Source organism: Marmota monax, unplaced genomic scaffold, assembly GCF_021218885.2.
Source record: "Marmota monax isolate L192 unplaced genomic scaffold, Marmota_monax_Labrador192_F-V1.1 WCK01_AAM20220418_F8-fsc00245, whole genome shotgun sequence".
Taxonomy (NCBI): Eukaryota; Metazoa; Chordata; class Mammalia; order Rodentia; family Sciuridae; genus Marmota; species Marmota monax.
In genome coordinates this window covers 1218668-1246460 of record NW_026693895.1, presented here as the reverse complement: position 1 = coordinate 1246460, position 27793 = coordinate 1218668, and the positions used below count along the sequence as shown (strand labels likewise).

The window sequence follows — 27793 nt, the reverse complement described above, 5'->3', positions numbered from 1 at the left end:
CCATCTACTTCAACAGTAAAATGATCCGTACTTCACTGTGGAGGGCTGGGTACCCACATGAGAAGCCTTAACTTTCAGCAGATGATATATTTAATTTCTTTGGGTAAACCCCACCCCCAGCTGAAAAGTTCCTGGTTGGTTGTGTTCTGGTGAATGGTGAGAATTTGCATAATAGCTTTGTCTTTTCTTGGTAGAATTTTAGTTCATTCTCATTTGTAGCTCAGTCTCTCACTTTCCATTCTAAGGCCAGCCCTAAGAACATAACTTCCTGTCAAAACTTTTTCAAACTCTCTGAATTACTTCTCACCCTGTGCACACACAGTTATCCACACAGTCATTTGTACTCAGTTTTATTTCTTTGGAGGAAGCCTTATTCATTCAATAGACCATAGTGATCAAAAACAAAAAATAACCCTTTCACTTGAGAAAAAAATTTATTTAATTTAGACTACTTTACAAAAGGAGAGAAGGGTAATATCCTGTTTTTATACTTCTTTTTTTCAGTGCCAAGAATTGAACCCAGGGCCTTGCACAAGAGCAAGTGCTCTACAACTGAGTTATGTCCCCAGCCCTTTATAAAATTTTATTTCAAGACAGAGTCACAATGTTTCCCATGCTGGCTTTGAACTTATGATCCTCCTACCTTAGCCACCCAAGTCCCTGGGATTTTAGGTGCGTGCCACTGTGCCCTGCGTCATGTTTGTGTACTTTGTAAATTACACACAGAACAACAAACTGAAGCTAAGTTTATAACAAGCTAAGTGAAGAAAAGTCATCGGTCATTTGAATCTTATATATTTCAGTGCCCTCTGGAAAGAATCATTAGCAATATTCATCTCTAATAAAATAACATAATTGATGGTCCTGGCTTTATTAATGTTGCCAAATCATCATTCAGTACAAACCAGGCATGCTTTTGCTGTGGCGAAAGGAGTCTGCTCTGGCATTTAGACCTGTGTGTTTGTGTAAGTGGGGGCACATAATCATTCATGTGGATTGTTGTGATATTTTGAATCAGATACACTGGAGGAAGTCTCAGTAACTAAACTTCATGGAGATTACTGCATAGTGGATAATATTTGGTTTCCTCTATACTTGATAAAGGCCAAAATCAAGGTAAACATAATAATCTATCACAAGGTTGGCCAGCATTTCCATGAAATACCAGTTAGTGAATCTTTTCAACCTTGTGGGCCATGTTGCCTCTGTCACCACCAAGACAATACAAAGTGCATAGGTGTACAGTATTCCAGTAAAACTTTATTTACACCATGTATGATAGCACATGCCTGTGAACCCAGTGACTCAGGAGGCTGAAGCAGGAAGATCAAAAGCCAGCCTGGGCAACTTAGCGAGATCCTGTCTCAAAATAAAAAGATAGGGGGAGCTGGATATGTTACTCAGTGACAGAGCACTTGCCTAACGTGCAAACCTCAAAAAGCAAACACACACACAAGCAAAAATCCACTTCATTTACAAAAACAAATGGCCAGACTCAAGTTTGCCAACCCTTAATTTGTCAATCCACAAGTTAAATTTATCCTGTGGTAAAGGTACTCTTCCGTGAAGACTTGAGTCAAGGAATGTAGTAACCTGAAAGCGGTAGATGAGTTGGAGTTTTGTCTAGTGCAATGAAGATAAAATGTACATTGAAGTCATTGTCAGATTAACAAACTTCTTTAGCCCAAGAATTTTTTAAGCAGGCAGCAAGTTCATTTCTAGGTTTACAATCAGTCCTCTGGTGTATGATTCCTATCCTTGAAGTTAACCATCAAAAGTAAACCATTAAGTTATTCTTGATTTTGTTTGTTTGTTTTGTTGCCTTAGTTATCACGTGAAGGTAAATAAAAAGACCAAGGTCCCCAAAGTATGCGCTGTGTGTGTGTGTGTGTGTGTGTGTGTGTGTGTGAGAGAGAGAGAGAGAGAATGTGTGTGTGATGCTGGAGTAGAACCCAGGACCTCACACACACTCTGAAAATGCTCTACTACTGAGCTACATCCCCAGCCCCTCCACAGCACGCTTTGGAGCAGAATCTTTGGCCACTGTAATGGCGGGCATGTCATCTCCTGACATCAGAATAGCAACCCTTTTGTACTTGGTCATTTAAAAAAAAAAAAAACAAAAAAAAAAAACTTTTCATTTAAAATGTACTGTACATTGTACACATTAATTATATAACAATATACTATGTCACCACCTAAATAACCAGTACTTGGGTTTTTTTTTTTTTTTTTTTTTTTTTTGCAGAAATTCTATGAGGTTATCTATTATGATCACTCTGGGCTCCCCATCGCTGGGTTTCTGTTCCATTGGGTGCTTGGGTTTTCTGCTGTTGCCTTGGGACATGACTAGTAACAGGGTAGAGAACTGGTCCTAAAGGTAAAATAGGGCTGGCAGAGTGTACAAATCCCTGGGATTTGACCCCCTGCACCACAAAGCTGGTGAACAAGTGAATGAATGCTGAGTCTTACAGAGAACAGGGCAAGTCTTTCTTCTTGTGGTATTTGCTGACACCACTGCTGTGAATTCCAGGAGAAGGACTTGCTTTGGTAGCTGTGATGTATCTTAAGTCAAACTGGGATATTACAGTTTTAGGGATGCTTTTTGGAATACTAAATTCCTGAACTGGGACATTTAAACTTAAGCATCACTGCAGAGAAAGAAATGCACTGTGAGAATTGTAATCCTATAACCCCCTCTTATCCAGTAATTAAGATAGGGGGTTTAGATTTTAATTCAGTAAAAGCATACAGTGTAGAAATTTTGAATCTTCTCTCAAATTATCTTTAAGGATGGTTATGTCAGGCTGGTTTTGTTTTTTAATTCTGAAAAATTTCAAGTATGTAAAAGTGGTGAACATAGTATTTGAACCCCATCTGCCCATCACGGAGTATCAACAATGATCCATTCATGACCAGTCTTATTTCTTCTGTGTTACCAAGTTGTTTTTAGCCTTGCTCAGTTTTTAAAATTGGAATTTTAATTTTTTACTTAGTTTAGGCATTCTGGAAACTCCACAGCATCACCAAAGGTTTTGCTCCGCAGAAAATCAAGAAGTAAAGACTATGATTCCTACAGTGATAATGATGTGTGCAGCCTGGAAACAGAGGACAATTTTGCCAAAGAGCTTCAGCAGTACATAAAAGCTAAAGAGATGGCAAATGCTGCTCAGCCCCTACCATTTTCTGAAGAATCTACAAAGAAAGAAGGAGCAAAAGATAGCCGGCAGGGTAAGCACCAAGCTATTATACCTCTTAAAAGTCTGACAGAGAAGCAGTCACAGTTGCCCATATATTGGCACTGGGGTTCTGCACTTACCTCATGTTAGGGTTATGGTTTTCATGGATCTTTTCATAGGTCTTGCATGGTCTCAGACCCCACCTGCGATCTGGCCAGGCCGTGCGCGAATGCTCACTGTTCACATGAGGAGCTGGGGGATTGCAGGCACGCTTTTGTCAAAGGTTCTGTTGGTATCTAAAGGGAGAAGGCTAACACCCTGGCTTTTGCACGTGTGGAGACAGGAAGTGCCTGTTTGCATTGCTGTCACTTAAAAAGTGGTGGCTGGAATGGCTGTATGTCAGACTACATGCAGAAATGTATTCTTTCACACTATTAAAATGGGTTTTAACATAGATAGGAGGGCAAATGACAATTATAAATGAAGTTCTTAATGCTTTCCTTTTACTATATTTTTTCCTGCAAGTGTTTCTTCTATTCAAAACACATTTGTAGACTAATTTATAAAAAAATACTTTAAGTGAAAAATCTGTGTTAAGTGAGGTCATGTGAAACATTTGAATTTTTTTTTTCTGTGGCAGTGCTGTGGCAATTCCTAATTAGATCATCATACCCTGAACACTTCCAAAGGATCTGGCTTGTAGCTTACAAGACTGATTTCATCAGTTGTCTTGCTTTTTCCCCTCCTAATAATATTTCAGGGCAGAGGCCTTCTGTGACATCAAGGCAGCACAAAGGGCCTCCCCCTTCAAACCCCACTTCTTGTAATTACGTCAGATTTCAAATATGTCACTCAGAGTAATAGTCATGAGTTTATTAACAGTGACTAGAAGAAGGAAAGGGGGACATTCTTAAAAGAGAGAGTGGATCCTCTCAGGAGAAGGATAGTATTCTCCTCCTGCTCTCCGGTTTTGTTTTATTCCAGAAAGTCCTGCCCAGGTCCACCTTGACTTTTGATTGACAGCAGAATGACCTCAGACTTTCAAGTCACCATTGCCATGACCTACAACTGTAGGTCACTTTTGTCCCATGCTAACGGGTTCTAATTCAAACCTGTTTTTACAGATTATGGTTAGAGGGAATTATCTTCCTGAGTTCTGGGATCTCATCTGTATAAGGGTCACAAAAGTGTGTGTGTGTTTGCATGTGTTTCCCATGGCTTCAGGGTAACTTTTTTTCTTTTTGTCTGCATTTTGAGCCTGCATAACCCCTGCAGATAGCAGGTAGTTTACTGAAGAATGTAACATATCCTGTTGACTTAAGCCAGGCAGGGCTGCAGGTAAATTGCTTTTTAAAAGAAGATGCATGTGGATCAGTGCTTAAGTCGTTTTAAAAATAAACTTTCTTGTTTTTAGCTACTAAACCAAAAAATAAAAACCTTAAAGCTGGTCACAAGCATGGTAAACAGAAGAAAATGAAACGAAAGTGGCCTGGGCCTGGAAACAAAGGACCAAATGCCTTACCGAGGAATAGTGGCTCACAGAAAGAGGTATGAGCACATATGCTCATAGGGTACCCGCATGCTTGCAGGATTTCATCTCAAACCTCAGTGACAGGAATTGCCATTGATGTTGTCAGGTGGGAGCGCTCCTCAGAGTCAGTTATCCAGAGGTGAGGTCCCCGCCATCAGTGGGCTCTCTGTGGTCCTCTGGCTCACCTTTGAGCATCCTTCCTTCTCACACTGGCTGCCAGCACCCATTTTAAGCCTTCGCATTCCCTGTTGTCCCTGAATACATGAGCACGTGGCTTTTGATTTTTGAATGTTGCCAAAAGAAGATAAAATAGCCCTGAAGACATTTCAAAGGCCACAGAAGGCACAAAGTTTACTTTATTGCAGTCCCTCACCTATGGGTTTCTAACAGGTGCTATTTCTGAACATTGTCTTACCAAGTCTCCCACCCCCTGTCATCCTGATATGTTGATTTTTGCTTTGTAGAGGTTCTCTTCCTTGGTCTGCAGATGTATTTAGGGTAGAACAATCAGTGATTCCTCTGAATTCTGCTTTTCTGAGGGCTTTAAAACTGGTTAGCAATTTTTTTTATAGACTTGGTCACAGCCTCCTGTGTGGGGGACTAAAATATTAGAAGTACCAGATATTAGTTGGATGCAGTAGTGTGTACCTTGTACCAGCTACCTGGGAGACTGAGGCAGGTCACTTGAGCCCAGTAGTTTGAAACCAGCCTGGGCAGTGTAGCCAGACCCCTTCTCAAACAAAGAAAGCAAGTTTTGTAAATTGAAACACATTTATATGAAATTTATCCCTGCTTCCATATTTTACAAATGAGAAATCTGAAGCTCAATGGTTCAGTAACTGCCCATAGTCAGCTAGGACCACACCAGGGCTGGCTGGTTTCCTCATTCTATTCCATGCTCACAACTGTTTGGTTACATTGACTCACATGATGGTGCAGCTGGATCTGACAGCCCTTGCACACTATGAGCTTGGTTATGTTTATTAACTTCAGCTGGTTTGTATCCTCAGCTCACACCTGTGAACATTTCATGAAAACGATTGATTTCACTGCTTTTGTCCATTCTATGATTTCCCAAATTTGTCTCCATTATTCTAGAGATCTTTGGCCCTAGGATTCACTTTTTATCACAAGTAAAGTTGCTTTCATGTTTACTTTTTTCATTCATTTTTACAAAAGAAGGGGAAGGTATAATAAAATATTTAAATTACACAAATACTAATATTCAGTGATGGAATGCTGTTGAAATTTAAAAAAAATTGTAAACTGGTATACAAAAGTCTAAATCTTAACATGTGAAGGCCATTTTAGGAGACTTGGGCTGGGCACAGTTAGTGCACACCTGTAATCCCAGCTGCTTGGGAGACTGAAATAGGAGAACCACAAGTTTCAGGCCTGCCTGGACAACTTAGCAAGACCCTATCTCAAAATAAAATAAAATATAGGCTTGGGGTGTAGTTCAGTGATAGGGTGCCCCTGGGTTCAAGTCTTAGAAACACACACACACACACACACACACACAAAGAGGAAGAACAGACACATTAATATTTTAAAGGTAGATTAATTTTGTGAACAGAATAAAATATTTTTATTTTTCTCACATTTGATGTTTTGTTTTTGTTTTTAAAGGAAGATAAACCTAAAGAGAAGCAGCAGCATGTAAGAATGAGTCAGGGATTCATCAACCAACATACAGTGGAACGCCAGGGAAAACAAATCTGCAAATATTTTCTTGAAAGGAAATGTATTAAGGTATAAAAATATGCGAGCAAAAATATACTAAAATGGCTGGGTGTGATGGTGTACAACTGTAATCATGGCAGTTTGGGAGGCTGAAGCAGGAGGATTGCAAGTTCAAAACCAGCCTCAGCAACTCAGACCCTGTCTCAAAAATAATAATAATAATAATAGGGCTGGGGATGTGGCTCAGTGGTTAAACACCCCTGGGTTCAGTCTCTAGGACAGGAAAAAAAAATTGTGTGTGTGTGTGTGTGTGTGTGTATGTATACATACGTATATACATGTACACACACTAAAATGTAAGGTGATAATAAAAATGTACTCATTCTAAATGAAACATTGCTGTTTTCGTTTGACACTCTCATCATATTTGTAGGATTTGATAACTGCTTCCTCCTGGAGAAAGTTCTGTTAGAAAATTTTAGTGAAGTATTCTTTTATGTTTAAAAAATAGAAAAATTTTAAAATATACTTTGTTTTTATAATGTTTAAGGCTTATGAAAATTTTAAGCAGATACATATCATGAGCTTATGAAGCAACATGTTAAGAATTAGACCATATTCTAAGACCTTAAAATCTTTCTATAATTGTTTGCTTATTTAAAGTTTAGTTGGAATTAAATTGTAGTTACTTAAGTAAGAGAAATAATAACTTGTCTCTGTTTTTGTTTTATTTTGTTTGTTTTTTGGCCCAGGGAGACCAGTGTAAATTTAATCATGATGCAGAGATAGAGAAGAAGAAAGAAATGTGTAAGTTTTATGTACAGGGTTATTGTACCAGAGGAGAAAACTGTCTATATTTGCATAATATCCTTTATCACGAGATACAATAATTTTACTCTCCATAGGTATTTATATGAATGTTTTAAATATGCAAATTTTTAATGAAGCCAGTGTTGAAGCTATAACATTATACTATATAAGCTCAATTTAGTATCAAAGTGGTTAAGTTGTACATAGATTTCCCCCCCACACACCCCCCGGTAAGAAAGAAAAGAGGGATTGTTTAGAAAATCTCTCAAATGAAGATCCTTTCTGTTCAACCCAGTAGTATAGTGGGTTCATGAGACCTACCCATCTCCCAGAAAGATATCCTCAGATTTTCTGCTGACATTTAACTAACTGGATTTGTACTCATATAGGGTACTTTATTTAGGAAAAAAAGCAGGGATTGCTTAATTTGTTGTGCTTGTTTTCTGTATATGGTGTAGACAACTTGTAAAAATATGGAACTTAAACCCTTGAGAGTGACAGCATCTTTGGTCACCACAAAATTAGTTTTTGTTTATATAAGGCTGGGGGAGGGGTATTTCAGTGGTAGAATGCTTGCCTAGCCTGTGTGAAGCACTGGGTTCGATCCTCAAGACCATATAATAATAAATCAGTAAGATAAAGGTATTGTGTTCATTTACAACTGAAAAGAAATTTAATTAAAAAAAAAAAAAAACAAGGCTAGGAGTCTTCAATTCTAACTTTTCCTAGAAAATAATATTAAAGTTGTAAAAATGTATTTATTTTAGTACCGGGGATTGAACCCAAGGGCACTTCACCACTGAGCTATATTCCCAGTCTTTTTAAAATTTTAAAATAGGGTCTCAGTAAGTTGCTGAGGCTGGCCTCAAACTTGCATCCTCCTTCTTCAACCTCCCAAGTTGCTGGGATTATAGGCCTGTACCTCCAGGCCCATCTAATTTTATATTTTAAATAGAGAATTCAGTATTTCTACTTGCAAGAAAAGTTTTTATGTAGGAAAATTAATAACAAATTATTTAGTTTGATTAAATTTGTTTACTTCCTTAACATTTGGGTTACATGAATATCCTTGCAAGTTTTACCATACAGGAACAAAATGTTATCAGGGAGAACATTGCAAGTTTTCTCATGCTCCACTTACTGCTGAAACACAGGAACTGTTGGCTAAAGTAAGTACAATTTTAATAATTTTTTATTAATATTTATTTTTTAATAAAATTTTCTTAAATAATAATAAGTCTTATAAGTTAGTATATTAGATATATTAGGACTGATAATTATCCAAGAATTTATTTCCATTTGGAAAATTATTTATTAGTGTGTAAGTGTATTTTATATTATTTATTTACTTATTTCTGTTATTGGAGATTGAACTCAAGAGTGCTTTACCATTGAGCTACATCCTCAGTCCTTTTATTTTGTAATAGGGTCTCACTAAATTGCTAAGGGTCTTGCTAAGTTGCTGAGGCTGGCCTTGAACTTGTGATCCTCCTGCCTCAGCCCCCTGAGTTCCTGGGGTTACAAGTATGTGCTCCCATGCCTGGCTTCTTTATTTTTTTCTTGTAGCTAAAAGGAATATTTATATTCATTGCTGACATAAATTGTAATGTTCTGAAAACCTTCAGTGGAGTTAATTTTAATACCTAAAGTAAGGGAAGCAAAGCAATTAAGAGAAGTGGTACTTCTATTATAATGATTTAAGCCAGACTGGATGGTGTACACCTGTAATTCCAATGACTTGGAAGGGTGAGACAGGAGGATCACAAGCTCTAGGCCAGCCTCAGCGAGAGCCTGTCTCAAAAATGTTAAAAAATGATCAGGGGCTGTAGCTCAGTGGTAGAGTACTCCTGGGTTCATTCCCCAGTATTGTATCATATCATGGGATGGGGTGGGAAATAAAACAAAATAAATAAAATGGCATATTTTTGGAAAGTTAATATGCCATGGGTTGATAAAGATTTTAGAGTTATATCAAAGAATACTAGTAGTAATTTCAAAATATTTTTTTCAGTATTCTTTTGGTCTGTGAGAAAAGATTATTGAGAAATTGTAGTCACTTGTGTTCTTTCATTTACCATTTATTAGATGGAGGTGGTCTCTTCAAAATTAAATCGAATATATATACAATAGAAGTTCTCTTGAGCAAAAAAAGAAAAATAAAAAGTTCCCTTGATGTTGTATGTACACATGGTGGAAGGGACTCAAATGAGCTCTTTATGGCTTATTTTATGAGGACACTAATTTGATTCATGAGGGCTTACCTTTGGGTTTAGAATTTCAACATAAATTTTGGGGACTGACAAACATTCAGACCATAACAGAGGTTGTTCCAGATGAAAATAAATTAATGAGACATAATTACCAAATAAAGTAAGTGATTCTTGATAATGACTGATCTAGAAAAAGAAAGCTACAAAGGATAATTGGAGAAATTTCCATATAAATGGTATATTAGCTAATGTTATGATATCAATATTAGATATCTTGGGAAGAATAATGCTATTCTGTTATTGTATAAGAGAATTTCCTCTTCATGGAAGATGCAGGATAAATATTTCGGTGTTGAACTTACTTTTAATTGGTGCTTATTTTTAAACATTTTTGTGTTGTAAAATATGAAAAGTTACTCTGGAATTAGAAATTGTGCTAAAATATGTAGTTATTATTTTTATGAAACGGGAAAATTATAAGTGTAAAATTGATTTTTTCATTTCCTCTTGTAGTAGTTATTAGGTTATTATTAGGATGAATTTTGCTGGAATCATCTAAAAAGTATAAAAATGACGGTGTACCTAATTAGACATTAATATGTATAAAAATTATTATGTAATTTTTTTTTTTCCTATTAGGTTTTGGATAGTGAAAAGAAGTCATGCAAATAAAATAGACATAAAAAGGTAAAAGAATATACTAGTACTTATTGTCTGTCTCTAAAAATATTACAGAATACATATTCACAGATGTGTGGCTCTCCATCTTTCCTTCTCCCCACCTGAGTTTGTCTGTCATGGATGTTTGTGTTCTTCATTTGTCTTTCTGGGATTCACCCGGTATGTGTAATTCACTGAACATAGGTTTAGTTTTGCTTATGGTAACAGTGTCATACTCTATATGTTAATGGGAGATTTGCTATTTTCACTCAACCTTATGCTTCTAAAATCCATTCATGTGGATGCATGCAGCTGTCATTTATTTATTCATTCATTTTAGTCCTGTATAGCATTTTATTTTATGAACATGTTATAATTTATTATACTATTGGTGGAAATTTAGGTTATTATTAGTTTTTTAAGATGTTCAGTGTCATTATAAATATTCACATACAAACTCCACGTATTAATCTCCATGATGTATTCCAAGGAGTAGAATTGTATCGATTTAAGATAGTAAAGTATACCAAGGAAAGCAAAGTAATTTAATATAGTAAAGTATACCAAGGAAAGCAAAGTAATTAAGAGAAGTAGTACTCCTGTTACAAAAAGTTTTAAAGGGAAAATTGAGTCATGGTTGATAAATGTTTTAGAGTTACATCAAATAGTCAAGTAGTAATTTCAGAGTGTTTTCTTCAAGTATTGTTTTGGTCTTTGAGAAAATAGCAGAGCCCTAGTTAATATCCCATAAAGTATATGTACAGAACTCCTTACCAATACTTGTACTGTCAGTACTCTAATTTTTTTTTTCTTTTTAAACCATAAAGTTTTGTTTGCGTGAATTCCAGCATCTTTTCTTACATTTACTGGCTTTTCAGTTTGATTTTTGGTGAAATGCCTTCTAATAGTCTGCCTTTATACACTGATGTTATGAATTCCTGATATAGTTAGTCCTTTGAAGAATACGGGCAGGTCTTCTCACATTTTGCTGGCTCTTTTTCACTTTCTTTGAGCCTGACTAATTTTGGCAGAATACTTTTTCTTAAGTGTTGGCATTTTGCTTTATACATTTATATTTTAATTCATTGGGAATTTTATCAGTGAACAATTGTCACAATAATGATTTTTAAAAAACAGTGTGATACTTTCAGTAACATAATGTTTATTTTTTGTGCATCTTCAAGCTGATCTCAGCTGGCCTTGGCAGGATTGGCTCTGCCTCCTGTAGCAGGTCTGCTTGGCAGTCCTGCCCACCTTGGTCTGACTCTCTCTGACTTCTCATGGGGATTAGCAGAATCTCTAGAAGGCAAAGCCACGTTGCCATCACTTTTTAACCACTCATCAGCCAAAGTTAGCCACGTGGACAGGCCCTTTGTACTTGAGATGTGGGAAGAGCTATTAAATGGGAAAAGGAAGAAGTGAGGCGACTTGATTTCTTTTCTTCTTAATGGTATGAGATAGGGACTTCATTCTGCTCTTTTTTGTTCTCCTTTTCCCCCTGTACCAATAACCAATCTCCCAAGTATCATTTAATTAAAAAAGAATGTTTGCCCCACTAATTTGTAATCCGCCTCTGGTGTGTATCATCTGTTTCTCTAATATTAAACTACCCTAATTACTGTAATAACACTTATGTGACTGTGTTTATCTTTCTTTCTTTCAGTCCTGGGGATGGAACCCAGGGCCTCACTCATGTTAGGCAAATACTCTACCACTGAACTGTAGCCCCAGCCCATCAGTCATTTTGATTATAATTTTTTCCGATAGAAGTGAAGTGATATCTCATTGTAGTTGTAATTTGCATTTTCCTAATGACTGATGATGTTGAACGTCTTTTCATATGATTATTGCTGTTAGTCAATTCAGATCTTTACCCATGTTTTAACTGATATGTTTTCTTATGAAGTTCTTTATGTATGTTGGCTCTAGGTCCTGTATTAGATAATATGATTTGCAGATATTTTGTCCCAATTTGTATATAGCTTGTTGTGTTTTGTTAATGGTTAATGGTGTCTTTTGAAGCATAAAACTTTTCATTTTGATGTAGTACAGTTTATCAGTTTTTTTGTTTTGTGGATCATGCCTTTGCTGTTATATCTAAGAATTCTTTGCCTAACAAAAGGTCACAAGGTTTGGTCTTAAGTTTTTTCTAGAAGTTTTCTAGGGTTAACTCTTACATTTAATAAGTCTGATTGATTTTGAGTTAATTTGTGGGAATCATGTGTTAAGGGTCTAAATTAATCTTTTTAAATATAAGTACCTAATTGTCCCAGTACCATTTTTTAGAAAGACTACCCTTTTCCCATTGAGTTCCCTTGTACCTTTGTTAAAAATTAATTGACTATAAATGTGTGGGTTTATTTTTGGATTCTCATTTGTGTTCCATTGACCCGTGTGTCTGTCCTTACAGAGTGTCACATTGTCCTGATGGCAAGTTCTGAAATTAGGAGTTATAAGATGGTCACTGCGGCCTGCACCTTAAGTCCCAGCTGCTCAGGAGGCTGAGGAAGGAAGATGTCTTGTGCCTAGGAGCTTGAGACCAGACCAGGCTACATAGCAGAACTATGCTTCAATTTTTAAATTTAAATACAGAGTTTTGGGGTATTGTGGCTTATGTTTATGATTTTCTTTTCTTTTTTCTTTTTTTTATGGGGGGAGGAGGATACTGGCCAGTGAACTCAGGGGCACTCGACCACTGAGCCACATCTCCAGCCTTATTTTGTATTTTATTTAGAGACAGGGTCTCACTGAATTGCTTAGCGCCTCACTTTTGCTGAGGCTGGCTTTGAACTCACGATTCTCCTGCCTCAGCCTCCCAAGCTGCTGGGATTACAGATATGCACCACCATTCCCAGCTTCTTTTCTTCTTGATGTCTTTAGCAATTACAGTTATACCTACCTTTTTATGATCTTATATTGAATGCTTTCTGTTTTTCTTGGTCAGCTTGTCTGGAGATTTGACAGTTACATTATCCTCTATGCAGAGTCAACTTTGCATTGTTAATTCTATTTCATATTAATTTCCATTTTAACTAGTTTTCCTTAATTGAGTCATTCCTTTTACATTCTTTGACCTTATTTTGCCCCAAGATTACTTGCATTTCTTCTTTTCTAACCTACCTCTAACCCCACAAATCTCCCTTAAACACACCATGCCACTTACATCCCAAAAGTTGTGTTTCTTTCATTAAATATTTTTTCGTCAAGGTAACATAGATCATTTCAAAAGTCAAAAGTCCTGGTTGAGGGTGAGGCTCAGTGGTACAGGGCTTGCCTAAAATGCACAGGCCTTGGGTTTGATCCCAACACCACAAAACAAAACAAAACATCCCACAAGGGACTCAACAAAGGTCATCCTGGGTAAAACAACAGAACAGCAGTTTTTAGGATAATTTCTTAGGTGCTGAAAATCTTCCTACCAAGTTCAATGCTCATTCCTTATTTAAAAACAAAAAACCCCCAAACACTTAAAATAGAAACAGCTACTTTTTAGATTTGATTTTTATTGTAGTAAAATGCAGTGTTTACCATCTTAACCAGTTTTAGTTACACAGTTCCGTAGCGCTGAGTGTGCTTGTATTGTTTTCCATCACCACCCTCCATCTCCAGAACTGAAACTCTGTGCCTTCCCGTTCCGCTTGTCCCCAGACCCTGGAACTGCCATTCATCCTGTTTTCTGTATCTGCTTTCAACTACTGTAGGTTTCTCGTATAAGCAGCATCCTTATATGAGCGTTGATCCTTTCTGATTTATTTCACTTAATGTCCTCAAGGCTCGTTTGTACTGTAGCATATCAGAATTTCCTCTCTCCATGGCTGTGAACATATAATACCACATTGTACTCTCCATTCATCTGTGTGTGGATACCTGGGTCCCCTCTGGCTTAGCTATGGTAAATAACACTGCTGTGAACATGGCTGCACAGTTCTCTTTAAAAATCTTGCTCTCAGTTCTTCTGGGTGTACACCCTGCAGTGGTTACTGGATCATGTCATAATTCTGTGTCTAATTCTTGAGGAATGACCATATTGTTTTCCACAGTGACTGTACCATTTTACTTTACCACCAACAGTGCTGGACCCAGAGTTCTAATTTCTCTAATTCCTTACCAACTCTTAACTATTTTGTTTTAGTTGACATATAACTACAGTAGTCATCCTAATGTGTGAAATAGTGTGTCATTATGGTTTGAGTTGCATTTAGTGATATGAGCACTTTTTTTAAGGGTTTGTTGGCCATTGATATAATCTTTGGAGAAATGACTGTTAAGTCCTTTACCCATTTTTTAATTGTGTCATTGTGCTTTTGTTTTTGAGTTTTAAGCATTCTCGATGTACTCTGGGTAGTAATCACTTGTGAGATGTATGATTTACAGATATCTTCCGTTCTACAGGTTAATTTTTCACTCCATTGATAGTATCCTTAACACACAGAAGTTCTTAATTTTTAAGAATTCTAGTTTATATCTAGTTTTTCTTTTAGTGCCTGTGTCTTTGGTGTCACAGCCATGAAATTGCCAAACCTGGCCCTGCAAGGCATTTCCCATAGATTTTCTTGTAGTAGATCTGATGGTTTAGCTCTCATGTTCACATCTTTGGTCCATTTTGAGTGAGTTTGTATATATTATGTGAGATAACGGTCCTCATTCATTCTTTTGCATATGGGTGTCCAGTTTACCAGCGCCATCTGTTGAAAGATTTTCCCTTCCTCACTGAATGATCATAGCACCCTTGTCAAAATTACTTGCCCATGCATGTGAACGTTAATTTCTAAGTTCTTTGTTCCATTCCTTTGATATGTATGTCTGTTTTTATGCTGTCACAACACCGCTTTGATTGTTGTAGGTTTGTAGTAACTTTTGAAGTCAGGAAGTGTTAGCCCCCAACATTGCTCTTTTTCTAAGATTGTTTTGGTTGTTCTGGGTTGCTTAGTATTCCATATGACACTTAGGATGGATTTTTCTATTTTTTGCAGAAGTCATTGGGATTTTGATAGGGATTGCTTTGAATTCATAGAGTGCTATGGGTAGTGTTGACAGTTTAACAGTATCAGCTCCAGTCCAGGGGCTTTGATTTTTTTTTTTTTTAAGGAAAAATTAATTTTATGCAGTTTCAGTAAAATTGGGGAGAAACAGCTAGACTGCAGTACACTGTATAGAAGAAAAAGCCAGGTGATCATACAAATGTAAAATCAGTCAGTCTCCTGTTTCCTTGAAGTCTGTCCTCAACAGGAAGAAATAAAAGCAATTATCAGGGAAGGTTTTTAATTTCAAAAGGGATCTATTTCAAGTCCCTGCTTAGTTCATCCTTTGATCCCCAGGGAATTGGGGCTCCATGTCAGCTGGCTGCAGTCTGCTGTTGGATCACCACGCAGATTCTGTCAAGAAACTCGAACAAAAGGAGTCAGAGGCTATTTATGTTTCTGAGGTCTCAGTCCGTGGCTGACCCAAGGGGAGGCAGACATCATGGTAGAAGGCATGGCAGGGGAGAGCCAAACACGCTCGACAGCCAGGAAGCAGAGAGCTTGTTGACGCAGTTGTGAAGAGAAAGTGTGTGATTTCCTTTTCAGATTGTTAGTGTGTAGAAATACAATGATGTGTGTGTTTGTGTGTGTGTGGGGGTGTTAAGATAAGATCACTGGATGGATACTTTCTTAACATGATGAATCGTGTATTACTTTCATAAGAAAGTCAGCCTTCTCTTTAATGGGGAAACAGTGGAGGCATTTCCACTAGAAGAGTGTCTGTTACAGGGGGCTATCCGGTGTCTAAAACTTGAGTAGAGTTCCCTTCTGGAAACCTCTGCATTCAGTCCCACATATATACATTCATTCAGACATGTCCTTGATAAAGTAGTAAACAGTGTGGATATTATTTAACCTTGACCGTAAGGCCTGTTCAACGTGAGTGTAGCAAAATATGAAGATGTGGGAAGTACTTCTGCACAAAATGGCATTCTTCAGGAAAAGCCCTGTGCTGCTGTGTGGCAAGCAGAATTAGAGGCGGGGTTCTCTTCCTTGTTCCCTCCCTCCCTCCCTTCCTATGCTAGAGGTAGAACCATGCCTCATGCATGCTAGGCAAACTACCACTGAGCTGCACCCCCAGCCCTGTTTTATCATGAATACTAGTTTTACTTGCGGGGTATACTCTTTCTTTTTTTGTAACACATAGATGTATGCATAGCAGGCACTTTTCACAAGTGAGTGAACTTGTATCTTCAAGAAGGACAACTGAAAATATTTGTCATCAGTGATAATAAGTGAAACTTTTGAATTAAAATACAATTCCAGAGCTTCTGATGTGCTTCTGTGAGCTTGAAAGCTTCCCTAAACCTAAAGTCTTTTTGGTAAGATTGGCGATGTTAAAGAATGATGTTTTAAAAACACTATATAATAAAACATTTGGAAGATCTGGCTAACTTAGTAAACTAATATTTTCCCAATAAATAATGAATGAGGTTATAAATTATCTGTGGGTAAAAATCCATCCTATCTACAATACAGACTACTAGATTAATGTAATAGTACAAAAGATGATATGGTTTCAGATTCTACACTACAACTTGAAATGTGTTTCAGTTTGCCCTTTTTTGGGGGGTGTGTACTTTGATTGATCCCAGGAGCACTTTCCCCATATACTTTTTTTAAAAAAATATTTTTTTAGTTGTAGGTGGACACAATACCTTTATTTTTATGTGGTGCTGAGGCACGAACCAGTGCCTCACATGTTCCAGGTGAGCACTCTACCACTGATCCACAGCCCCATCCTGCCCCCATACACTTTTTATTTATGTTTTATTTTATTTTGAGACAAGATCTTACCAAGTTGCTGAGGCTGGCCTCAAGTTTGCGATCCTCCTGCTACAGCCTCCTGAGTTGCTGCTGGCGTACTCCATTTTGCTTTGGGGGCAGGGAGTATGTACCGGGGATTAAACTCAGGGGCACTTAATCACCAAGCCATACCCCCAGCCCTATTTTGTATTTGATTTAGAGACAGGGTCTCACTAAATTGCTCAGCACCTTTCTTTTGCTGAGCTGGCTTTGAACTCATGATTCTCCTGCCTCAGCCTCTGGGATTACAGGTGTGCCCCACTGTGCCCAGCTCCATTTGCTTTTAATATTCATTTGCTTGTTGCTTTATTTTAGTTTTCCTGAAAAACTTTTAGTTTGGCTTTTGTAGGCACATAAGTAGTTGAGTTTTCCTTTGTAGAATAAATACAAACTCTCCCAATGAGTGAATTTAAGCCCATTCACAATTATCCACCTGACCATTTGGCTTCTCTTGTCATTTATAGCTGTGTGTGACATTTGCATGTTCTTCCTCTCTAGAACATGTTTTCTTTGCTCTTCATTAAATTGTACTTCATTTCATTTTTGTTTTTTTCTCCTTTTTCTGCTTTTGTTCAATATTTCTTACTATGTTTTCATCCAAATCTTAACAGTTGTCATTTTTTTGATGATTTTGTTTAATCGTATATCATTTCTGAGATCAGTCAACTCTGACTTCATTATTTCCACTTCTGATCTTAGTTTTTTTTTTTTTTAATATACAAGTTTACGGTATGGTTTTAGTTTTTTAATTTTAATTCATTGTTTTCTTTGATTTACCCAAAAAAAGAGTATGTAAATCATTTGGATTTTTGTGTTATTTTTCCTCTGCTACATGATTTTTTTTTTTAATTGTTCAATTGTTTTGGTGTGGGAGATTGAATCCAGGGTGTTTAACCACATCCCCAGCCCTTTTTATTTTGAAACAAGAGTCTCAGTAAGCTGTTTAGGGCCTTGCTAAGTTGCTAAGCCTGGCCTTGAACTAGTGACCCTTCTGCCTCAGTCTCCCCAGTTGCTGGGATTACAGGCCTGTGCCATCGTGCCTGAGGCAAAGATGGGGCAGCTGAGTTCCTAATTTTCATGAGCTGATGTGCTTTGTTCTCTGTTTTCTCCTGCAGCTTGTATAAATGAAGAGTGCTCCTGCCTGTGCCTGTTGGACTGGTGATCTGGGGTAGTTTACAGGATTCCTCACGCAGAGCGCCCTCTGGTGTCATTGTGATGGTGTTCAGTTTCTTTAATGGGTGGCGCGGAGGACGGAATCTCAGGCACCAGTGGAGGGGTTGGTCTCCACAGGATGTCCCAGCTGTTGGCACAGCAGAGGAGCATGCGTAGCAAACATGGTAACTGGTGGGCGACTGTTGTGACTCACCGCAGAAGTCTTCTAATGGAGATGTCTCAATACAGTGGGAAGCAAAGTTAGTCTATCTGAGGATGGGTAAAGAATTGCAGGAGGTTTGAGGATAAAAAATTGTTAGGAACACATTGAGATAACACAAAAATAGTTCTCTGTGTCACCAAATACTTTGCAATGTACACTTAATGACCATTCAGTTCCATTTTAAATAAAGTATGATTTTATGATTTTTTAAACCAGTTTCTTGTTGACATTTGTTTCCAGCTTCTTACTATTTTAAATAAAGTAGAGTGATGTTTGCTGTACAATTCCTAAACTTGGTATTAATTTCTCTGTTAAAATGTAATATTTATTGTTGGTTAGCTTTTCATCACTGTGACAAAATACCCAAGGCAATCAACTTAAAAGGAGGAAAGGTTGAGTTTGGCTCACAGCTAGCAGCTCAGAGTCAGGGCGTGGTCAGTTGGCCTAGTCACTCTTGGACCTGTGGCAAGGCAGCATGTGGTGGGAGCACATGGCAGAGGAGACTATTGCCTTGGGGCAGCTGGGACGTGAAAAAGAAAGATGAGGAGCTGGAGTCCCAGTAGCCCCTTGAAGGACACATTTTCATGTAACCCAAGGCTACAGACTAGTCCCCACCTCTAAAGGGCTTTGCCACCTCCCAGCAACACCACCAGCTAGATAGTCCTGCTGATTATTATTAGATAAATACCATAAAACTGAAGCTGTCATCATCACACTGTCCTACTGCTGGTAAAAATAACATCATCGCTAACTTGTTGTACCTACAGAGGACACCAAAGCTAGTGACACCTCTTAGCAAATCCTATATGAGTCAAAGTTATTTTGGTTGTAATTCCACCCTGCAAAAAGCAAGAAGGGGAATTGCACATGCTCTAAGCAAAGTTTTACCTAAGAAAGGAGGAACTGAGGATGGATCCAGGGCCCTCAGAAGCAGGAGACTGACTGAGCTGAGCCACCCCTCTGTGCCCTGTTGGTGCCTGCCAGGTTGCGCCGCCCACTCTCCAGCTGTGACTAGGGAGGAGAGCAAGATGGTTTCCAGAGACCTCTAGAGGTTGAGCTGGCGCTTGAAAGGGCCATCATAAGAGCCTTTGATGAAGTGGTGAAGTCATGCAAAGGAATGGTGGTGTTACCCATAGAATGGTCCTCTGTCCCTTCTCTAGAGAGTACGTCAAGCGTAAAGAATTCAGGGCCTGTCAGCTCACATTTGCAGCAGGCATTCTGTAAGCTGGCTTGACCAGCATAAGCCATAAGCTGAGTTTAAGGCACACCTACCATGCGTCAGGTGGTGTGCTGTTATTTTATTTTATACTGTTTACCTTTCTTCTGTAAGCTGCATAACAACCTTGTAAGGTGGATAATGGGATCAGTTGCATAGAAAGGAAATAAATAGGAACATCTACTTTATAATTTTTTTTTTTTAATTTTCATGGGCCCTATAAATAATTGTAATTAATCATATAATAATTAGCAATTTAATTCCTGTTATTTGGTGAAGTTTAATACTTATGAAGTATGGATGTTGATGTATGTATATGTTTGTATAAACATATAAATATGTACATAAGCTTACATATAAACTGTGTGTGTAAAGAAAGTTTATAAACCTCATGTTCCAGAGGGTTGTATTGAAGAGACAAATATACCTGCATCCTTGAAGTCTCTTAGCTTGTGTTAAAATGAGCTAGGGGAGAGCCCTGCTCACCCCACTGGGCTGTGGTTCTCAGGTGGGTTGGTGCAGCACCTTAAGCTGATCGCCTCCCTCTATTTTCCATGCTGCAGGTTCACCCTGATTTCCTCAGAGCAAACTTCCCCATGTTCTGTGTCAGTCATGCCTGCCCTGGGATTTTTTGGTTTTTTAGTTGTAGGTAGACACAATACCTTTATTTACTTTTATGTGGTTCTGAGGATCAAACCCAGTGCCTCACACATGTGAGGCAAGCGCTCTACCACTGAGCCTCAGCCCCAACCCCATGCCTGGTTTTCAAAGTACTCTAGTTTGGCCATAGCAGCCATGATAATGAGACAATCCGAGAATTTGCAGCCCAAAATATGTATGTATCTGTATTAGTCTGTTTGCTCTCTAATACCTGAAGCTGTGTACTTCATTTTTTAAAAGAGGTTTAGACCCTTATCTCTCACCCTCCAACTCAAAATGGACAAAGACCCAGGAATTAAACCAGAAACTGTGCAACTTGTAGAGGAAATATAGAGTCAACACTCAGGCAACAATTTCTCAATAGGACCCCTTAAAGCTCAGGAAATAATGCCAAGAGTTAATAAGTGGGATAGCATCAAATTTAAAAGCCTCTGCAAAACAAAGGAAACAAGAATGTGAAGAGAGAACCTAAAGAATGGGAGAAAAATCTTTGCTAGCTGTTCTTTGAACAGAGGATTAACATCTAGAATACATAAAGAACTCAAAAAACAATGGGCAAAATAAGAAAAACACAATTCTCAAAAGAAGAAATACAAATAGCCAACAAATACTTGAAAATTTGTTCAACATCATTATCAATTAGGGAAACGCCAATCAAATCTATGCTGAGATTTCATCTTATTCCAGTCAGGATGGCAATCATTAAGAATATAAAATAAATGCTGGAAAGAATATAGAGAAAAAGGAGCACTTTTACACAGATGGTGGAATTGTGAATTAGTACAACCACTATGGTAATCAGTATGGAGGGTCCTCAAAAGACTAAGTGTGGAACCACCACGGATCCAGCTGTCCCACTCCGTAGTGTTTATCCTAAAGAACTCAAGTCATGATACTATGATGATACATGCATACCTGTGTTCATAGCAGCACAACTCACTGTAACTAAACTCAGCAAACAGCCTAGGTGTCCACCAACAGATAAATGGATAAAGAAAACGTGGTATATAGACACAGTTGAGTTTTATTCAGTCATAAAGAGTGAAATTAAATTATTTACAGGAAAATGGAACTTGAGAATTTTGTTAAGCCAAACTCACAAGGTCAAGGATTGTATGTTTTTTCTCATATGGAAGCTAGAGAGGAAAAAGAAAGATGGCAGAGGTGGGGACATCTCATGAAGGCAGGGAGGTCAGTAGAGTAAAAGGACGGAGGAAAGGGAAAGAGGAAATACTGGGAATTATGTTGTTATATTGTGTGCATGTACAAATATGTAACAAATTTCACCATTATCGGCAACTATAATGTACCAATAAAAATATGGAGAAAAACTTTCGAAAAATAAGAGATTGGTTTAGCTCACAGTTTTGGAAGCTGCTAAAAAGTTCATTTGTTTGGCCTGTGATGAGGACCCCTGTGGGCCACACATGGCGGGAAAGCAGAAAGCTGCGTGTAGAAAATCCAAGTGTGTCGTGTGGGTGTCCTTGCTTTGTAACAGCCCTCTCTTGACACAACTAACCCTACAAGACAAGGCAGTGCTCCTGACCTATGACCTCACATGAGACCTCACCTCTCCAAGCTTTCCCCACCACACAGGAAAACACCGTCCAGACCTCAGCCCCCAAAGTGCCTCTTATGTGAAACCAAGGCTGACAGAACTGAAAGGAGAAACTGACAAATTCACAGGTACAGCTACAACTTGAACACACCTCTCCCTACAGAGCAGTAGAGCAGGGTACAGAACTGGACAACACTGTTGTTCTGGTCTATTTGACACATATTGGGCCCCTCACAAACAAGTGGAGTTCGTATTCTTTCCAAGTACTGGTGGATCAGTCACCAAGATAAACCATTCCTAGTTTATAAAACCTTATTAATCCAAAGGCCCAACATATTGTAAAGAATTAGAAAACATTTGGAAACATGAAAATAGAACAATCCCCTCTCGGACTAGATCCAAAGGACTTAAAAACAGCATACTACAGGGACACAGCCACATCAGTGTTTCTAGCAGCATAATTCACAATAGCTAAACTGTGGAGCCAACCTAGATGTCCTTCAGTGGATGAATGAATTAAAAAAAAGTGGCATAAATACACCATGGAATTTTACTCAGCATTAAAAGAAAATAAAATCATGGCATTTGCAGGCAAATGGATGGCGTTGGAGAAGATAATGCTAAGTGAAGTTAGCCAATCCCAAAAAATCAAATGCTGAATGTTTTCTCTGATATAAGGAGGTTGACTCAGTGGGGTAGGGAGGGGGAGCATGGGAGGATTAGATGAATTCTAGATAGGGGAGAGGGGTGGGAGGGAAAGGGATGGGGCAGGGGGTTAGCAAGGATGGTGGAATGAGATGGACATCATTATCCAAAGTACATGTATGAAGACATGAATTGGCATGAACATACTCTTATATACAAAGATATGAAAAATTGTACTCTATATGTGTAATAAGAATTATAATGCATTCTGCTGTCGTGTATTTAAAAAAACAAAATCAATAAAACTGAAAAAAAAACGAAAAGAAAATAGAACAATCAAAATTTGTAGGACGTAGCTAAAGCAGTGTTTAAAGGAAAATTTGTAGCACTAAATTCCCTGCCCACTCACCCACCCACCACCTGGGTACTCAGATTGAACCCAGGGGTGCTCTACCACTGAGCTACATCCCCAGTCATTTATTAATGTTTTGAGACAGGGTCTTGCCAAGTTTCTGAGGCTGGCCTTGAATTTGTGATCCTTCTGCCTCGGTGGCTGGATTGACAGTAGTGCACCACCAGACTTTTGTTTTTGATGACTGCCAGTTTTGAGAGGTCCTTTTGGTGTTGTGCAGAAAGACCCTCACTTGGCATTGGCTGGTCTTTTGCTCATGGTGAGCTTGGGACTGTGATCTTGGGAGAAGACGATAGAGGTGAAGCAGCACTTTCATCACATTATATCGGAGGAGATTCTATCTGCACACATGGTGTGTTTAGACTATTCACATTTATTTAGTCTAATTATCAATATGGCAGGGCTTAAATTTGCTATTTTATTGTTTTCTGTTTGTACTTTGTGTTTTTCCCATTTTCTTTTTCTGCCTTTCTATGGGTTACTTGAGCATTTTTTTTTTTTTTAGAATTTCACTTTGATTTATATATAGTGCTTTTGAGTGTATCACTGCATGGATTTTCCTGGTGGTTGCAACAACCACATATAAAATGTGTACGTCTAGAGCAATCCAAATACATCTATGTCATTCTGTTTGTTTTCTGAGCTATGTCCCTTTGTTCCTCTCTTCTTCCATTGATGCTTTCTTTTGTGTTCAATATTTTCTACACTATCATTTTAATTCCTTTGATGTTCCTTTTGCCATATGCCCTTGAGTTCTTTTGTAGATGATTGCCCTGGGGATAACTAAAGTTAAAACTTGAAACTACCTAGTTCAGATTGACACCAGCTTAGTTTCCGTGAAAATCTTGTTTCCACTACAGCTTTGTTCCCTCTTCCTTTATATTATTTATACCAACTAAATTTTTATGTAGTAGGAGCTCATTGACAGTTTTATAATTATTGCTTTATGAAGTTATTTAAATCAGATAGGATTTAAAACTGCTACAAACAAAAATATATTCATGGGCTGGGGATGTGGCTCAAGCGGTAGCGCGCTCGCCTGGCATGCGTGCGGCCCGGGTTCGATACTCAGCACCACATACCAACAAAGATGTTGTGTCAGCCGAGAACTAAAAATAAATAAATTAAAATATATATATATATATATATATATATATATATATATATTCATATTTCATATTTATTTACATGGTCACTTTTACATAGTGTTCTTTCTTTAGGTGAAGGCTGGGTACTGTCCAGTGTCCTGAAGGACTCCCTCTGATATTTCTCATAAGGAGGGTGCTAGGTATTCATTTTCTCAAACTATTTTGTATCTGGGAATATCTAAATGTCTCCTCTCTTGAGGAATATAGCTTTGCTTGATTGACGGCTGTCCCCGTCCCTGGTGCCAGGGTTCTCAGCGAGAACTTGCTTCTAATGCTTATCAAGACTCAATTGCAGTTGAAGACTTCTCTCTTACTAGTTTAAAAATTCTTCGTTTTTAGCTTTCAACCTGCATTTAAGTGTGCGTCTGTTTGAGTTTATCCTGTGGGTAATCTTTTAGCCTCTTAGATATGCAAATTCATGTTTTCCACTAAATTTGGGAACTTTTCAACCATTATTTCTTCAAATATCCTTTCTTCCCTGTCTTCTCTTCTGGAACCCTCATGTTTATGTTGGTATGCATCATGATGACTTCACAGGTATCTGAGACTCTTCCTTTTCATTATTTTTTTGTTCCTTAACTTGGATAATAGGTTGACCTGTATATATTCAAGATCATTGATTCTTTCTTCTACCTGTTCAAATCTACTCTTGAGCCTTCTTGTGAATTTTCCATTTCAGTTGTATTCAGTATTTCTGTTTAGTTTTTTTTTAATACTTTTCCAGGCACGATGGCATACGCCTGTAATCCCAGCTGCAACGAAGACTGGGGCAAGAGCATCATGAGTTCAAGGCCAGCCTAGGCAATATAGCAAGGCACTGTCTCAAAATAAAAAATAGAAAGGGCTAAAGATATATTTCAGTTGCTCAGGGACCCTGGGTTACATCCCGAATACTGCAAAAATAAATCAATAAATGTAATTCCTATCTCTTTATTGACATTCTCTATTTAGTGAGACCATCCTCACATTTTCTTTTAGTTATTTGAACATTTTTAGCTGATTTAAAGTCTTTCTTAGGTAAATTCAACATCTAGGGTTCCTTAGACAGTTTTTATTGATTTGTGTGTGTGCACATACCTGTACATACGTGCACAAACGTGTGCATGTGGACCATACTTCCTTGTTTTTCTTAAATATTTTTAGTTGTATTTGAACACAATATCTTTATTTTATTTATTTTTTTATGTGGTGCTGAGGATCCAACCTAGAGCCTCACATGTGCTAGGCAAGCGCTCTACCGCTGAGCTGCAACCCCAGTCCCCATACTTCCCTGTTTTTAATGCATGCTTATGACTTCTTATTTGAAACTGAACATTTTATTTTATTTGTCTGCAGCACTGGGGATTGAACTCAGGGCCTTGTGCATGCTCGGTGTGTGCTGTACCACTGAGTTACTTCCTTAGCCCCCAAATTGGACATTTTAAAAATGCATTGCAGTTTGTCAGCTCTGTAAACCAAACCACCCTACCTTGCTCTTGTTGTTGCTTATTATTATCATTGCTCAATGATGTTTTTGGAGTAATTTGGTAAAATCTATTTTTTATTGTATGTGATCATTGAAGTCAGTGCTTAGCTGAGTGAGTCAGCTAATGAGTGGACAGAAATTTCCTTATCATACCTTGTACCCATAAGCCTTCCAGTCTTTGCAGAGGAGTTCTGTGTTTGTGTTAGAATACACCTTCAAATCCAGGCCTGGTGGCGCACGCCCTGTAATCCCAGTGGCATAGGAGGATAGCGAGTTCAAAGCCAGCCACAGAAACTTAGAAAGGCCCTAAGCTACTCAGCAAGACCCTATCTCAAAATAAAAAATAAAAAAGGCTGGGGATGTGGCTTAGTGGACAAACACCCCTGGGTTTCATCCCTGGTGGAAGGAAGGAAGGAAGGAAGGAAGGAAGGAAGGAAGGAAGGAAGGAAGGAAGGAAGGAAGGAAGGAAGGGGAAAGAAAAGAATACACCTTCAAGCCAGGGTAGTGGTACGTACCTGTAATCCTGGCAACTCAGAGGTTGAAGCAAGAGGATCACAAGTTCATTGTCAGCCTCAGTGACTCAGTGAGACCCTGTCTGAAAATAAAATCAAACAAAAAGGGATGGAATGTAGCTCAGTGGCAGAGCACTTGCTTAGCATTGTGAGGCCCAGGGTTCCATTCCCAGCATTAAAAGCAAAAAGAACCCATGATATTAGGGCTGGTAGCTTACGTCTCCCCTCAGGCTTACTTGCTGCTTGAGCAGAGGTAAGAACAGGCCTTCCCAGGCCTTGCAACATGGGCGTCTAGGTTCCTAGGAATGTGTTAGAGCTTCTCCATATCCCCTATGGATATCTCATTTCCCAGTTTTTCCTTTTAGGTTTTTTTGAGTAGCTGGGATCACAGGCGCATGCTGCCAGGCCTGGCTGGTGCTGCTTTTCGGTCAGCCTCTTGTTGGCTTCTGACTGGCAACACCACCTCAGGCAGTTACAGTGTTCAACAGTTGGTGGTGCCTGGGGTTTGGTTTTGTCTGGTACTGGGGATTGAACCTGGGTGCTCTGAGATCACTGAGCTGTAACCCCAACCCTTTTGTTTTTTATTTTGAGACAGTCTTGTTGAGTTGCCCAGGCTGGCTTCAAACTCCTGATCCTCCTGCCTCAGCCTCCTGGGTATCTGGGATTACAAGCGTGCACCACCACACCCCCCTCTGTCAATGTTTTTGTCACATATCTGCCTGTCGGGCTGCTCATGTAGAGTGAGCTCTTGAGTCTGGTGAAATGAAGATGGGCCCTGTGAAAGAGCTTTTCTTGGGGCCATCATACAGGTCCAACAGTGACAGTCGGGCTGGACATTCGGAGCTACAAACCTGTCTCCCCACCCTAGTGACTACTGCAAGGTACTGGCTGTCACAGCTAAGGCTGCAGGGCTCTGGAGCAGGGCAGGGGAGAGGAGGGCAGGCATTTCAGCAAGATTCAGCTATTTTACTTGAATAAATTGTCTTCAAATTGTTGCAAACCTTTAGTTTCCAGAGTTAACGAAAAACTTAATTTTGACAACTTGGGCCTGTGTTCTCATGCCAGTTGTGGATAAGTGGATTTTTGGAGATCTTACTCTGTCATTCCAGAAGCAGAGACTCCAGTTCACATTTAAGTGTTGTTTGACATCACAATAGCTTGTGTGTGTGTATGTGTGTGTGTGTGTGCATATATATATATATATATATGTGTGTGTGTGTGTGTGTGTGTGTGTGTGTGTACACACACACACAACTGCACTTTTAAAATATATTATATAAATAAAATAAATGTGTATTTATCATTGGCATAAAGACAACGGGTACCATCCTCTATGACTTTTATTTCAAAAGCCCCCTTCCCTGCCTGGCATGCCAGGGACCCATCTCCCTGGGAGTGCAGTTGCACCCAGAGCAATGAGACCAGGCAAGGGCATGTGACTGTTGGCAGGAAGCTCCTAGTTCATCACTATTTGGGATCTTCACTCCTTGCTGCAAATTTTTAAACTACCTTCGTGAGGGATTCTGGGGATTTTTTTTTTTTTTTTTGGTGGTCTTATTTCCCATTCCTGTAAGACTTAAGTAAATACAAGCTTTGTAACCCAGCTGTATCCCATGCAGAAATGTCTGATTTATTTGCCTGGATGTGTTGCTTGGCAGGTATTTTTGTTACATAACCATTTAAAATGGACTTTCGTCTTGGACTTCCTAACCAGTGTGGGATCCAGCCCGGTGTCTGCTGACAGGCCAGCTCTTTCCAGCCATCCGTGGCCCATGAACTGCAGGCCAATTTAAACTTCCTTGTGTAGCTGAATTCAGTTAGGTAAACCCAGAATCAACAGAAACGGGCCTTATTTTAGCTAAAATGCACATAAAATGGTCATTTCAGTCCCTGCAGGAGGAC

The 27793-nt window shown here is 38.6% G+C and overlaps 1 protein-coding gene across 2 annotated transcripts in view; it reads left to right on the top strand.

Moving 5' to 3' along the window:
• Zc3h8 (zinc finger CCCH-type containing 8) overlaps positions 1-18487 on the top strand; it is a 29284-nt gene extending 10797 nt beyond the window's left edge. The window contains exons 2-8 of one of the 2 annotated variants that reach the window (XM_058585165.1): positions 3002-3231; positions 4594-4727; positions 6340-6462; positions 7146-7259; positions 8265-8372; positions 10053-10100; positions 18016-18487. In XM_058585165.1, the coding sequence (XP_058441148.1) occupies positions 3002-3231; positions 4594-4727; positions 6340-6462; positions 7146-7259; positions 8265-8372; positions 10053-10085 (742 nt within the window). In that variant the 3' untranslated portion in view covers positions 10086-10100; positions 18016-18487. Of the gene's footprint in view, positions 1-2996; positions 3232-4593; positions 4728-6339; positions 6463-7145; positions 7260-8264; positions 8373-10052; positions 10101-18015 lie in introns of both variants that reach the window. The other variant, XM_058585164.1, reaches the window with a different exon arrangement.
• Positions 18488-27793: the final 9306 nt, after the last annotated feature.